Here is a 13,721-nt window from a genome sequence, read left to right as displayed (position 1 = left end):
AAACGTGAAAAAACGACATAGTATAGCATGGCAAAAAAACTGAAAAAATGACAAAATATAATAAAGCATAAAACCATCAGAAAACGTCATATTATCGCAAGGTATGAAGACGTCATGGTATAATAATGCCTTAAAAGCAAAAAAAAAAACATAGTATAGAATGGCAAAAAAACTGAAAAAATGACAAAATATAATAAAGCATAAAACCATCAGAAAACGTCCTATTATCGCAAGGTATGAAGACGTCATGGTATAATAAGGCCTTAAAATCAAAAAAACCAACATAGTATAGTATGGCAAAAAACGTGAAAAAACGACATAGTATAGTATGGCAAAAAACATGAAAAAATTACGAAGTATAATAAAGCATAAAATCATCAGAAAACGTCATTTTATCGCAAGGTATGGAGACGTCATGGTATAATAAGGCCTTAAAATCAAAAAAACCAACATAGTATAGTATGGCAAAAAACGTGAAAAAACGACATAGTATAGCATGGCAAAAAAACTGAAATAATTACAAAGTATAATAAAGCATAAACCCATAAGAAAACGTCATATTATCGCAAGGTATGAAGACGTCATGGTATAATAAGGCCTTAAAAGCAAAAAAAAAAAAAAAAATAGTATAGTATGGCAAAAAACATGAAAAAACGACATAGTATAGTATGGCAAAAAAACTGAAAAATGACAAAATATAATAAAGCATAAAACTATCAGAAAACATCATAGTATGGCAAGGTATTACGATGTCATGGTATAATAAAGCCTTAAAAGCAAAAAAAAACATAGTATAGTATGGCAAAAAACATGAAAAAACGACATAGTATAGTATGGAAAAAAAACTGAAAAAATGACAAAATATAATAAAGCATAAAACTATCAGAAGACATCATATTATGGCAAGGTATTAAGATGTCATGGTATAATAAGGCCCTAAAAGCAAAAAATCCAACATAGTATAGTATGGCAAAAAACGTGAAAAAACGACATAGTATAGTATGGCAAAAAAACTGAAAAAATTACAAAGTATAATAAAGCATAAACCCATAAGAAAACGTCATATTATCACAAGGTATGAAGACGTCATGGCATAATAAGGCCTTAAAAGCAAAAAAAAAAAACATAGTATAGTATGGCAAAAAATTTCAAACAACGACATAGTATAATAAGTGTAGTAAGTAAGTTTCATAAAAACGTCTTGGTGTACTCAAGTTTAGAAGCCACACATAGCTGAATTTCCTCAAAGGGAAATGGAATTCATAAAAGTACTTTGCAGAAAAGATGCAAGTGGGGCTTGAACCCTACATAGTCTCGTTAGGAGTCCCCAGCTTTAACCAGTGTACTACCATGCTAGCTCCTAAGAGCACATAATAATCAGGATTTAATACATAAAAGTCTAGGGAGGTACTAAGGAAAATGGTATGTAGGCAAAAAAAGGTCATAGTATAGAAAGGCATAAAAACATAGAAAAACCTCACAGTATAGTAAGATATCAAGACGTCATAGCATAGTAAGGCCCCTAAAAGTGAAAAAAACGACATAGTATAGTATGGCAAAAAAACTGAAAAATGACAAAATATAATAAAGCATAAAACTATCAGAAAACATCATAGTATGGCAAGGTATTAAGATGTCATGGTATAATAAAGCCTTAAAAGCAAAAAAAAACATAGTATAGTATGGCAAAAAACATGAAAAAACGACATAGTATAGTATGGCAAAAAAACTGAAAAAATGACAAAATATAATAAAGCATAAAATCATCAGAAAACGTCATTTTATCGCAAGGTATGGAGACGTCATGGTATAATAAGGCCTTAAAAGCAAAAAAAAAAACATAGTATAGTATGGCAAAAAACGTGAAAAAACGACATAGTATAGCATGGCAAAAAAACTGAAAAAATTACAAAATATAATAAAGCATAAAACCATCATAAAACGTCATATTATTGCAAGGTATGAAGACGTCATGGTATAATAAGGCCTTAAAAGCAAAAAAAAAACATAATATAGTATGACAAATTTAAAAAAAAAAAAAAAAAGTATAATAAAACATAAAACCATCAGAAAACCTCATATTATCGCAAGGTATGAAGACGTCATGGTATAATAAGGCCTTAAAAGCAAAAAAAAAAACAAAGTATAGTATGGCCAAAAACGTGAAAAAACGACATAGTATAGCATGGCAAAAAAACTGAAAAAATGACAAAATATAATAAAGCATAAAATCATCAGAAAATGTCATTTTATCGCAAGGTATGAAGACGTCATGGTATAATAAGGCCTTAAAAGCAAAAAAAAAAACATAGTATAGTATGGCAAAAAATGTGAAAAAACGACAGTATATAGTATGGCAAAAAAAACGAAAAAATTACAAAGTATAATAAAGCATAAAACCATCATAAAACGTCATATTATCGCAAGGTATGAAGACGTCATGGTATAATAAGGCCTTAAAAGCAAAAAAAAAAACCATAGTATAGTATGGCAAAAAACGTGAAAAAACGACAAAATATAATAAAGCATAAAATCATCAGAAAACGTCATTTTATCGCAAGGTATGAAGACGTCATGGTATAATAAGGCCTTAAAAGCAAAAAAAAAAACATAGTATAGTATGGCAAGAAACATGAAAAAACAACATAGTATAGTATGGCAAAAAAACTGAAAAAATTACAAAGTATAATAAAGCATAAAACTATCAGAAAACGTCATATTATCGCAAGGTATGAAGACATCATGGTATAATAATGCCTTAAAAGCAAAAAAAAACATAGTATAGTATGGCAAAAAACGTGAAAAAACGACATAGTATAGCATGGCAAAAAAATTGAAAAAATGACAAAATATAATAAAGCATAAAATCATCAGAAAATGTCATTTTATCGCAAGGTATGAAGACGTCATGGTATAATAAGGCCTTAAAAGCAAAAAAAAAACATAGTATAGTATGGCAAAAAACGTGAAAAAACGACATAGTATAGTATGGCAAAAAAAACGAAAAAATTACAAAGTATAATAAAGCATAAAACCATCATAAAACGTCATATTATCGCAAGGTATGAAGACGTCATGGTATAATAAGGCCTTAAAAGCAAAAAAAAAAACATAGTATAGTATGGCAAAAAACGTGAAAAAACGACATAGTATAGTATGGCAAAAAACTGAAAAAATGACAAAATATAATAAAGCATAAAACTATCAGAAAACGTCATAGTATGGCTAGGTATTAAGATGTCATGGTATAATAAGGCCCTAAAAGAACCCTTTTGAACCCTACACATTCCCGTTGGGAGTCCACAGCTTTAACCAGTGTACTACCATGCTAGCTCCTAAGAGCACATAATAGTCACGATTTAAGACATAAAAGTCTTGGAAGGTACTAAGGAAAATGGTATGTACGCAAAAAAAGGTAATTGTATAGAAAGGCATAAAAACATAGAAAAACCTCATAGTATAGTAAGATATGAAGACGTCATAGCATAGTAAGGCCCCTAAGTGTGAAAAAAACAACATAGTACAGTATGGCAAAAATTTTTAAAAAATGACAAAGTATAATAAATCATAAAACCATCAGAAAACGTCATAGTATGGCAAAATATTAAGACTTCATGGTATAATAAGACCTTAAAAGAAAAAAAACCAACATAGTATAGTATGGCAAAAAACGTGAAAGAACGACATAGTATAACAAGTGTAGTAAGTAAGTGTCATAGTGTAGTAAGGTATGAAAACGTCATGGTTTACTCAGGCATAGAAGCCAGAGATAGCTGAAAATCCACAAAGGGAAAAGGAATTCATGAACGTTCTATTCAGAAAGGTCTCAAGTGGGGCTTGAGCCCATCACCTTCTCCTTGGGTGTCCACAGCTTTAAGCACTGCCCTCCTATGCTGGCTCTGAAGAGCATATTATAGTCAGGATTAAAAACATAAAAAACGTCATAGTATAGTAGCTATGAAGACGTCTAAAAGCAAAAAAAGGACATAGTATAGTATGGCAAAAAATGTGAAAAAACGACATAGCATAATAAGGCATAGAAACATCAAAGATCATCATAGTATTATAAGGTATAAAGATGATATTGTATAGTAATGCTTTAAAAGTGAAAAATCAACGTAGTATAATAAGGCATAAAAACATCAAAAGATACCATAGTATAGTAAGGCCTTAAAAGTGAAAAAAGCGACATAGTATAATAAGGGACAACAACATCAAAAATCGTCATAGTATAGTAAGTTACAAAGACGTCATAGCATAGTTAGGCCCCAAAACTACAAAAAAGACACAGTATAGTATGGTGTAAAATGTGAAAAAACAACATAGTATGGTATGGCAAAAAAGTGGAAAAACAACATAGTATAATAAGGCCCTAAAAGTGAAAAAACGGCATAGTATAATAAGGCATAAAAACATTAAAAAATGTCATAGTATAGTAAGGCATAAAAATGTCAAGAAAGGTCAGAGAATATTAAGGCATGAAAATGTCATAAACTGAGATAGTCTTTGGAATGAGGGTGGATTAATCCCACACATAGAGAAACTCCACATAGAAAAGCACGAGGCCTGGGAATCAAACTTATAACCTTATCATTGTAAGGCAACAGTTAGAACCTTTACTCCACCATGCCACCCCATTAACAGGTCATCTTACAGTAAGATATATAAATGTCATAGTATAGTAAGGCATAAATATACCATATTGTAATAACGCATAGAAATGTCAAAAATGGCATACTATAGTAAGGCATAAAAACTACAGAAAAATATAATCAAAATGTCAAAAAAACATCATAGTATAGTAAGCCATAAAAATGTCAAAAAACATCATAGTATAGTAAGGCATAAAATGTCATAGTATGGTGAGGCATAAAAACTTCAAAAAACGTAATACTATACTAAGACATAAAAATGTCAACAAATGTCATAGTATAATAAGGTTTTAAAACTTCAAAAAACCTCATTCTATAGTAAGGCATAACTACGTCAAAAAATAGTTAAGTAAGGCATAAAACGGCATAGTGTAGTAAGACATAAAAATATCATAGTAAGGCATAAAAACTTCATAGTATATTAAGGCATAAGAAAAGTCATAGTATTCATGCTGACATTTAATGGGTTTTTTCGACAGATATTAACTCATACTTTGATATATCGAGCATTTTATGTTTATTCCTGCAACAATGTGACTGCTAGCCTACAGAAGACAGAAGCCAGGGTTAGCTTGCTAGTTAACCCTAGCTAACATGGTTAAATAACATCAGTTCACATTCTTCTGCTGATATGGGTTCTCACATCACTTGAGCCTTCAAATAGCCCCCGCCCATTCAGTCAATGAAATGCTAACATGCCTTAATCGGTTGTCTTTGAGACGTAGCTTCTTGGAGGGCACATTGGAATGATCTTATAAGACACCACTTCAAACATAGTGCAAACAACTTCACTCAAATATTGTTAGGGACAATTCAGTACACTTGTGTACATTAAGTGTGTGTGTGTGTGTGTGTGTGTGTGTGTGTGTGTGTGCGTGTGCATGCGTGCGTGCGTGCGTTTGTGTGTGTGTGCCTGTTCTTGACATTTAGTGATACAGTGAAAGTCAGGTTGTCTCTGTCCGCCTGTGAATGCGTCTGTCTGTGTTTGAGTATTTTGTTGTGGATATAGCAGCTCTCTGCTGTATTCACACCCATGTGTAAAGTTTTTTTTCTATGCCACTAGTCTGAGAGTCGAACTAGTTCTTCTGAAGGTGGAATAATTTTGGAGAACAATATGAAGCTGTGGCAGGCAGGTCTCCCTCCATAAATTTGTTGTTTCATTATTGCTGCAGGCAGTGGGAACCTCAAAGTGACCATCTCATTCCTCCACAAAGGCAGTCTGGTCACGGCCAGTAAACACAGAACAGGTTGCTGGAAGCTGCATGGTGAAAACAGATGACCTGATGTGGGTGTAGCAGCGGAGGTAGAGATGGTGGAGAGAGTGAGGAATGCGCTCCTCAGACACGCTCTTGTGTGCGCACATGTACAATATGCGCACATGTGTGGAGGGGTTCGTGTGGCAGAGGTCTTTGAAGCCTGTAGGGGGTTAAGAGGGATGAGGGTGGGGTGGTAGGGTGGAGGAGGATGTATGGCCCCTTTGCAGGTTGGTTGTGACCCCCTCGGGGTCAGAGTGCATTCTGGAGACACTGGGGAAGATGTCTCCTTTGAGGAGGTGATTTATCATGGCCACCTGGAGTAACTTATCTCCCTTTTTTTCTCATGTCCTCCTCCTCTGCTCATGATGAAAAGTCTGTGTGAAGGTCTCAGCTCACAGATTAAATGGCTGTAGTGCTGTGAAGTCGGCTTTTGTGAAGTCTCTCTTGTGAAACAGCGGTGTTAATTGGAACACTTTAAACCATTTTTTTTTTTTTTTTTCCACAGTTTTATAGAAATGAAATTCCGCTGTCAACATTTCTCTCTAATCTTATTACTGGTAACATCTGTAATTCTATCTCACATCGATTTACAGTTATCTCCTGATGGAAAAATAAAACCCATTATTATAACAATATTTTTATTGATTGCCTGCTTTGTCTTTCCAGTGAAGCACAACTTTAGTTGCATGTAAGGTTGACATCACACACCTATTTCTAGTGCACAGAACAAATCCAGGGTAGCTGTGGACAAAATGAATATTTATCAGGAATTAAATCTGGAGGTTAAGAGAAAACATTATTGTTTTGTGGGACACATTTTCAGATCAATGCTTCCACAGAGCACAGCGATACAGAACAGATATTAGACTCCAAATGAAAGGAACAACTTGGCTTTAGTTTTCAGTTTCACAAATGTTAAGGTCACACATGCTCTGAACTCATCCTGACTCATCCCGGTATGTGCACCTTGATTTAAGACTAAGCAACCATTCATTTACCTCATCAGTTCTCCTGAACTGATATGAAATGGTCAAATGCTATCTGTTATTTGTGGTAATAATCATCTGTCAGCCTTTTCAATGTGATAACACAGCCAAGTATAACACTTATCTCTCCCTCAGTTTTCTTTGACAATGAAATGCGGCCTGCTGTTGTAGCTGACTTTATCCAGTAGTGTGTGATACAATACACATGTTTATAAAAATGTGCTGTGTCCTTAGATCAGAGACCAAAAGAGAGGAGCAACACAGTCATGAAACCAGCAGATGATGTGTCGGCACTAATGTTTAGAAAAGCTGAACCCAAAGATGCAGATGGTGACGAGCTGTGACTGAAATTCTCTAAATGTAACTTCTAATTGCTTCAAGTGTGTGTGCGTGTGTCTGTGTAATATTGTCGGTGTGTGTAATACACCGATTCTCAGCGAGTGTGTGTTTGTGTGTGTGTGTGTGTTTGTGTGTGTGTGTGTGTGTGTGTTTGTCTAGGTTGAGGAGCAGCCTGTGGAATGTGTGGGGGATGCGGATCAGATTTCGGGGTGACCTTGAGTGTGCCCCGTAGCTGACACAGCAAGTCTGTTTGGTGTGTGCGCGTGCACGTGTGTGCGTGTGCGTGTGTGTGTGTGTGTGTGTGTAAGGCAAAGAGAAGGAGAAAACAAAGCGTGGGAAATGATGTGTGTGTGTGTGTGTGTGTGTGTGTGTGACAGACAATGGAATAGTCTTAGAAACGAATTAAATTAGGTAATTTTATACTTGGATGATTTTTATTTTATCAACACTGTGTTTTAGGAAGAACAGCTCTTTGTAAGTAGAACTTATACTAAGTGTAACAAAGATGGCCTCTCCCTCAAGACTCCTGCTGACTTAAAATCCTATAGCCTCTTTAATAGTCTGTTGAACACACAGGGACTCTGTAGTAAACCCGCTCTTTTATACCAAACATGAAAAACTCTCTCTCCACACACACACACACACACACACACAATCCCCTCTTTGACAAGAGCACAGTCTTATCTTACTCAAAATCCGAGAAAAGCGACCACAGTCTGTACATTTAGAACACAATTCATCTACCAACCTTTTAATAGTTTGACACCCGTTGGGCACAATCTTCTTTTGTCCTTTAATCCTATTGTAAGCTTGTTGGAGAAAGCAAATAAGTCATCTTCTCTACCAATATCTAATTTAGCCCATAAATAACTAAATTGTTTGTAATGTTAAGTTTGGTTTCAAAGAATAGATCAAAGCATTTTGCTCTAACATTTTATTTGCTGCATATGAAATTATAGGGGAGACAAAGATAATATGGAGAGGTTAACACTGATCCCTGCTGTGCACGTCTAAGGCAGTGCTTCTGTCTGATTTTTAGTTTTTCAGGGCTCGCTCTTGCTCGTCAGTGTGAAGGCTGTCGATCACAGACACGGTCTTCTCCCTTTGTTTACCCCAAAGCAGGATTCGCTGCCTCTGACATCAGCTTTTCTGTTTTCTGGTGACCTACAGCTGTCTTCTTTACTCACTTATCGCCTTCGTAAAAAAACAAAACAAAGCTGATATGGACGGAGTGTATCTGAAAGACTGACAAATTCATGAAAAATTCCTTTCTTCTGTTTTTGAAAGCACACTTGCAGAGCAGATAGAAAAACCAAGGCCACTGTGAGGGAGGATCAGAACACCTCCACAAACTTCCCCTCTGACAGAAACAGTAACACATCAGGTTGGAAGGACACAGAGTACTACTTAAAGAACAGTCAGTGTGTTTATAGTCTTATCACACTCTGATTCAGCCTTTTCATCACGTCCCTTTTTCAATGGCTGGCTGGCTTTCAGGTTTTTGCAGACCGCTTAGATCTACCTCTACCTATTATAATAAAACCCAACCCCATCCACAGTGGTGGGAACCTTTTGCTTGGGGAAAACAAACTCAGAATTTCCAATGTAAATGAACAACACAGTGGCTTGGTTATTACTGTTCTCTAAAATCCGCAGTGGATAGAGCACGAGGACGAGAGAATCTAACAGACAGTGTGAGAGTGAGAGGAAGACGTCCATCTCATGTGGCACAACACTGTTCAGTTCTCTGACCGCAGAGGTCTTCAGGGACGAGCTGCTGTCAGAACTGGTTTTATTCTCCACTGGTGGAAAGTCTACACCTTCAGTTACTTGATAATTAAGGATAAAAAAAATGTAGCGCTGCAAAACATACATCTTCACATCAGGTATTTTTACTGTCGTCAAACAAATAATTTACAACTGTTCGTCTGAACATTTTCACCACAACAGATTGTTTAAAATAATAAAACGCCAAATCAACTGTTATTAATTATTATTTCTTTGGAGATATTAGCTTATGCTTTAATGTTTTTAAAATTCCACCTGATCATGATATTCTTGATGAAAGCTGCATCTGATTTTTACAATCACATGTAATCCATTTGTGAATGAATATTGCATGAATCTATTTTCCTCTATGACTTGTCTGTTGGTTTATGCAGGTTTATTTGCCTGTTTGTTTATTTTACTTTTGTAAAGCTGAACACTTCAAAGGATAATATTGTTTATTTCCAGCCTAACTTGCATAACTTTCATAATCAACATTTATTTCAACAGTTACATTGACACACGTCACATATTACTCCTGGCTGACCGTCATTTAAACGACTAAATAACTCAAAAACGAAATTCCCTTGAACTTTGTCCGATGTTCAGTGGCAGCTGCAAAAGTTAACACTTTCAAGGATGAGCAAGTCTGGAGCAAAAATATTTATCCTCCTCCTGGTTTATGTGTGTCCACCTGTACCGTATCACTGCACTTGCCCTGGCTCAGTTGTGTATGTTTGTTACAGGAGTTCACAGCAACTATTGCCTGCTGGAAATGTTATTCTTCTCTCAGCAGATACATGCCAAAGACTCACACACAGTACATCCAGTTAGCTGTGAATGATATACTCATACATATACACTCTACTTTTTATCTTTTTATACATGTGTTAGTATATATGTTTTAAAGACCGAGACATTATGCATAATATACAGTATAATCATTCAACAAGTGTATTTAAACATTTTTAAGTTGATTGTCAGATCTGTTGACAATGCATTCTACTACATCAGTAATAGACATTAAGAAAATTATTAATGATATTATGAAGCTCAGGCTCTGAAAGTTTTGTATCTGGGCCAAATGTGGTAAATACATTCTTTTGAATATTGCAGCAATGTACTGCACACTCACAGACACCTCTAAACACTATGCACACTATGCACACTCACTCTAAATACAGTGGCACTTGCAGGCAGGCACGCACAGATACACACACATATACACAAACAAACACAAGTAGCACAAAGACTTCTTTCTGGTGAGTAGTGTTATTCTGGTTCCAGACTTCATGCAGGTACATTGAGTCCTGTCCAGAACAGCAGGGCTGCTTTCAGCACCACATATTCACACTTTCTGTGGATTGCATTGCCATGGTAACAGTGCCAAGGCGCGGGCAGAACTGATGAATATATACATATACATATACACATACTTACATACATACATATATTCGAAATGAGATTACATTGAAATGAGCAGAAATGTTTTTTGGAGCTTTTGATTTATTCTATCTTTAATTTTCCAGAGGTATGTGTACATAAGTTTTACTCCTCTGACTTTGCTGAAACCAGAGAAGTGTCCAGATGTTTTGTTCTGCCCTGGTTATAAACCCAGACTCTCTCTCTCTCTCTCTCTCTGCACAGCCAACATGTTGGACACCATGCTGAAGAACGGATGGAAGGGGGGATCAGAGCGAAGGGCGGAGGAGGGCAGCAGCACAGTTTCAGCTCAAAACATGCTTTGGTGCCACTGCAACCACCACTGCCCTGACAAATCAGTCAACAACACTTGCATGTATGGTGAAGCACACAGAAATAGCACTATGAAAATAACTCTCTGTATCAATGCTATTAGACGACAACACAAACACTAATTACCTGATCTGAAGTACACAAATGTTTACTTTAACTCCTTCCTTTAATGAAAGCCCCTCAGTCTTCTTTCAGACACAGCTTATTAGCACCTGCATCAGCTCAGCCATTTGCATTGGAGAGATTTATATGCAAAGTGCATACAGTACAATCGTGTTACAGACCTGTAGGTGCATATAATAACTATATATTTTCATTATAAAATGAAAAAAAATACATATCTAAATGCTCAACAATGTTTATTAGACCACAAGGGGACATCTTCAAATTGTTTGTTTTGCACAACAAACCATCTAAAAGTCCCATTAATTATCACAGTGTAAAATCCCCAGTTCAGACTTGACCAACCAGTGTGAAAGAAAGATGGGCAAAAGACAACAGACCAAAGACTGTATAGTTTTAACAAAAAATCTTGATGTTTTATTACATTACTTCCAATAAAAGGAGTGTATAGATAAGCTAAAACAACTAGGGGAGTTAAGAGTCAGTTGGATAAAAGGAGATTTGTACGTCTGTGGCTGGGTGTGCTCAACTTCACTTTCCTGCATTTGGCACAGCCAAAAACTATCACACCAAGCACTGTTGAGCTGTTGCTGGTCACAGATTCATGGCTGGTTGGTCAATGCACTCAAAATCAGGACGATACAGGTCTACCCTGTTTCAACAGCAACATCTGGATGTACTTTGAAACCACTTCCAACCTTGATTCATTAAAATCAGTCTAATCTGAAATCTCTCTGGCAAAATGTTTTAGTTCCAGTACGCCTACCCGAGTATTTATAGTTTGAGAACTTGTCTTGCAATAGACAAACAGATCTGATAAACATTTAGTCTCAATATGTAGATTCTGTATGGGATTCAAAGTAAATAAAATGCTATTGAACCCGAACATCGACACCTACAGTGACGAATACGATGTGTGTGTTTTGGCAGGACTAATGGTTACTGCTTCACCATGGTGGAGGAGGAGGAGGGCGGTGTGGCTGTGCTCACTTCAGGTTGTTTAGCAATGGGTGGCTCCGAGTTCCAGTGCAGAGTAAGTCAGCTGTGGTTGTGTGTGTGTGTTTGCGTGTGTGTGCGTTTATGTGTTTATATTCCTCTCTGGATGAAAACTTCAACATGCCGGTGTATGTGTGTCCTCCTTCATGAGCCATTGTTAAGTCTTTATGAGCTTTCCTTGACTCACTTCAGCTATTTATGAGATGTGTTTAAATCACACTTGTCCAGCCCGCTATCTTTACACACAGTGGAAAAACCTTTGGTATATTGTAAAATGTTCTCATTGGGAATAAGTGTGGCTGTAAATATTTGTTACTCTTGTGTCCTCATTAGTGTGTAGAAATACTTGAGGTTTATGTTTGTGTGTGTGTGTGTGTGTGTGTGTGTGTGTGTGTGTGTGTGTGTGTCTTTGTGTGTGTGTGTGTGTGTGTGTGTGTGTGATAGGACACAGGGATTTCACGTTTCAAGAGAACTATTGAGTGTTGCACAGATCAGGACTATTGCAACAGGGACTTACATCCCACTCTTCCTCCAATCATGACATCAGGTAAGACACACACACACACACACACACACACAAACCCATACACATATTTGCTCACACAGGTTTTCACACACTGAAATCCTGCCCCACTTTAAAGCGCGAGTGGCTCTTAGAGCGGGCTCATTCAGGCCATGCTGGGTGATGATGGGTAGTGACAGTTTAAACTGTTACAAACCACAGTGTGGTGCCGGAGTGAAGTGGCACATGCTGCTCCGCTGGGGGAGAGAGAGACAGAGAAGGAGAGAGACAGAGAAGGAGAGAGAGAGAGACGGAGAGAGAGGGCGAGAGGGGCAGGTGAAACAGAGCCTGCAGGCTTGGCTTGTTCTCTCACCCTCTAATGAAAAGGACAGCCTCTCCCCAGGGCCTGCTTGAGTTTCTTGCCTCAGTACGGATGTGAGATATCTGTCCATCTGTCACTCTGCAACACACCGACACATACACACACACACACCGACACACACACACACCGACACACACACACACACACACACACACACACACACACACAGACACAAACATTCTTTCTTTCTCTCTCTCTCTCCCAGTCTCTGTCACACACACACACCATTACACTTTTACACAGCCTCACATCCTTCGTTATGCCCTTCAAGCAAACTGTGATCAACTTGATTTGTCAAGTCAGTTGGAGAGAAATAAAGGATGATTCTGGTTTTCTACAACTTGGGACTTATTGTCATTTAGTTTTGGCCATCACTTCTATTAGTTAGGATAACACTGTAATCACCAAAGTAATCTCTGAGATCTGAGAACAAAGTCTGACGGGGCAAGAAACAAGTGGTCAGGTGATCAGACAGGTTGTAAACCAGTCAATAGTATAGCCAAATTATCGAAACAACTTTATTTAAGGGTGAATTTAAAGTGTGAATATAATATAAGTAAATAAATAGTAAATATAAGTAATAAACCCTCATTGCACAGGAAAACCATGCACAAGGACAGAATGTACTGTTCTTCCAAGTTTAACTAAAATTGGAGTTATCCTTTTATCTCAATGAGCCTGCAGGGAGTTCATAAGACACTTTGCAGATTTTCTTTGTCCGCTAATCCTTCTTACTGTGTGTGCAGTTCTGGTCTGTGCACACCATGAAGTTTCCTCTCTTCATGAGTCTTTTGTTTTGTGCGAGTCTGATTGACAGGGGCACGGCAGAAAGGCTAGAGCCCCAGAGCAGCTTTAGGCCTCAGGGGTTTCTGTAGCGACGTCAGTGTGACACCTGATATGTGGGATTCAGGAAGGGGATGCGATCGATCTCAAGCTGGGAGAGAAGAGGGGGGGGGGTGTAGA

At 37.1% G+C, this 13,721-nt stretch overlaps 1 protein-coding gene across 1 annotated transcript in view; it reads left to right on the top strand.

Annotated features, from left to right (window-relative positions):
* Nucleotides 1–13,721, top strand: part of bmpr1bb (bone morphogenetic protein receptor, type IBb) — a 62,856-nt gene that overhangs the window by 45,239 nt on the left and 3,896 nt on the right. The window contains exons 5-7 of the mRNA XM_023419545.2: nt 10,648–10,798; nt 11,809–11,911; nt 12,319–12,421. Of these exons, the coding sequence (XP_023275313.1) occupies nt 10,648–10,798; nt 11,809–11,911; nt 12,319–12,421 (357 nt within the window). The remainder of the gene's footprint in view (nt 1–10,647; nt 10,799–11,808; nt 11,912–12,318; nt 12,422–13,721) is intronic.

The sequence above is a fragment of the Seriola lalandi genome, unplaced genomic scaffold (assembly GCF_002814215.2).
Source record: "Seriola lalandi dorsalis isolate HSWRI2012SDOR001 ecotype SW California unplaced genomic scaffold, Sedor1 jcf7180002054606, whole genome shotgun sequence".
Lineage (NCBI taxonomy): Eukaryota > Metazoa > Chordata > Actinopteri > Carangiformes > Carangidae > Seriola > Seriola lalandi.
The sequence above is the reverse complement of the archived record's forward strand: the minus strand, read 5'-3'. Positions and strand labels throughout refer to the sequence as shown.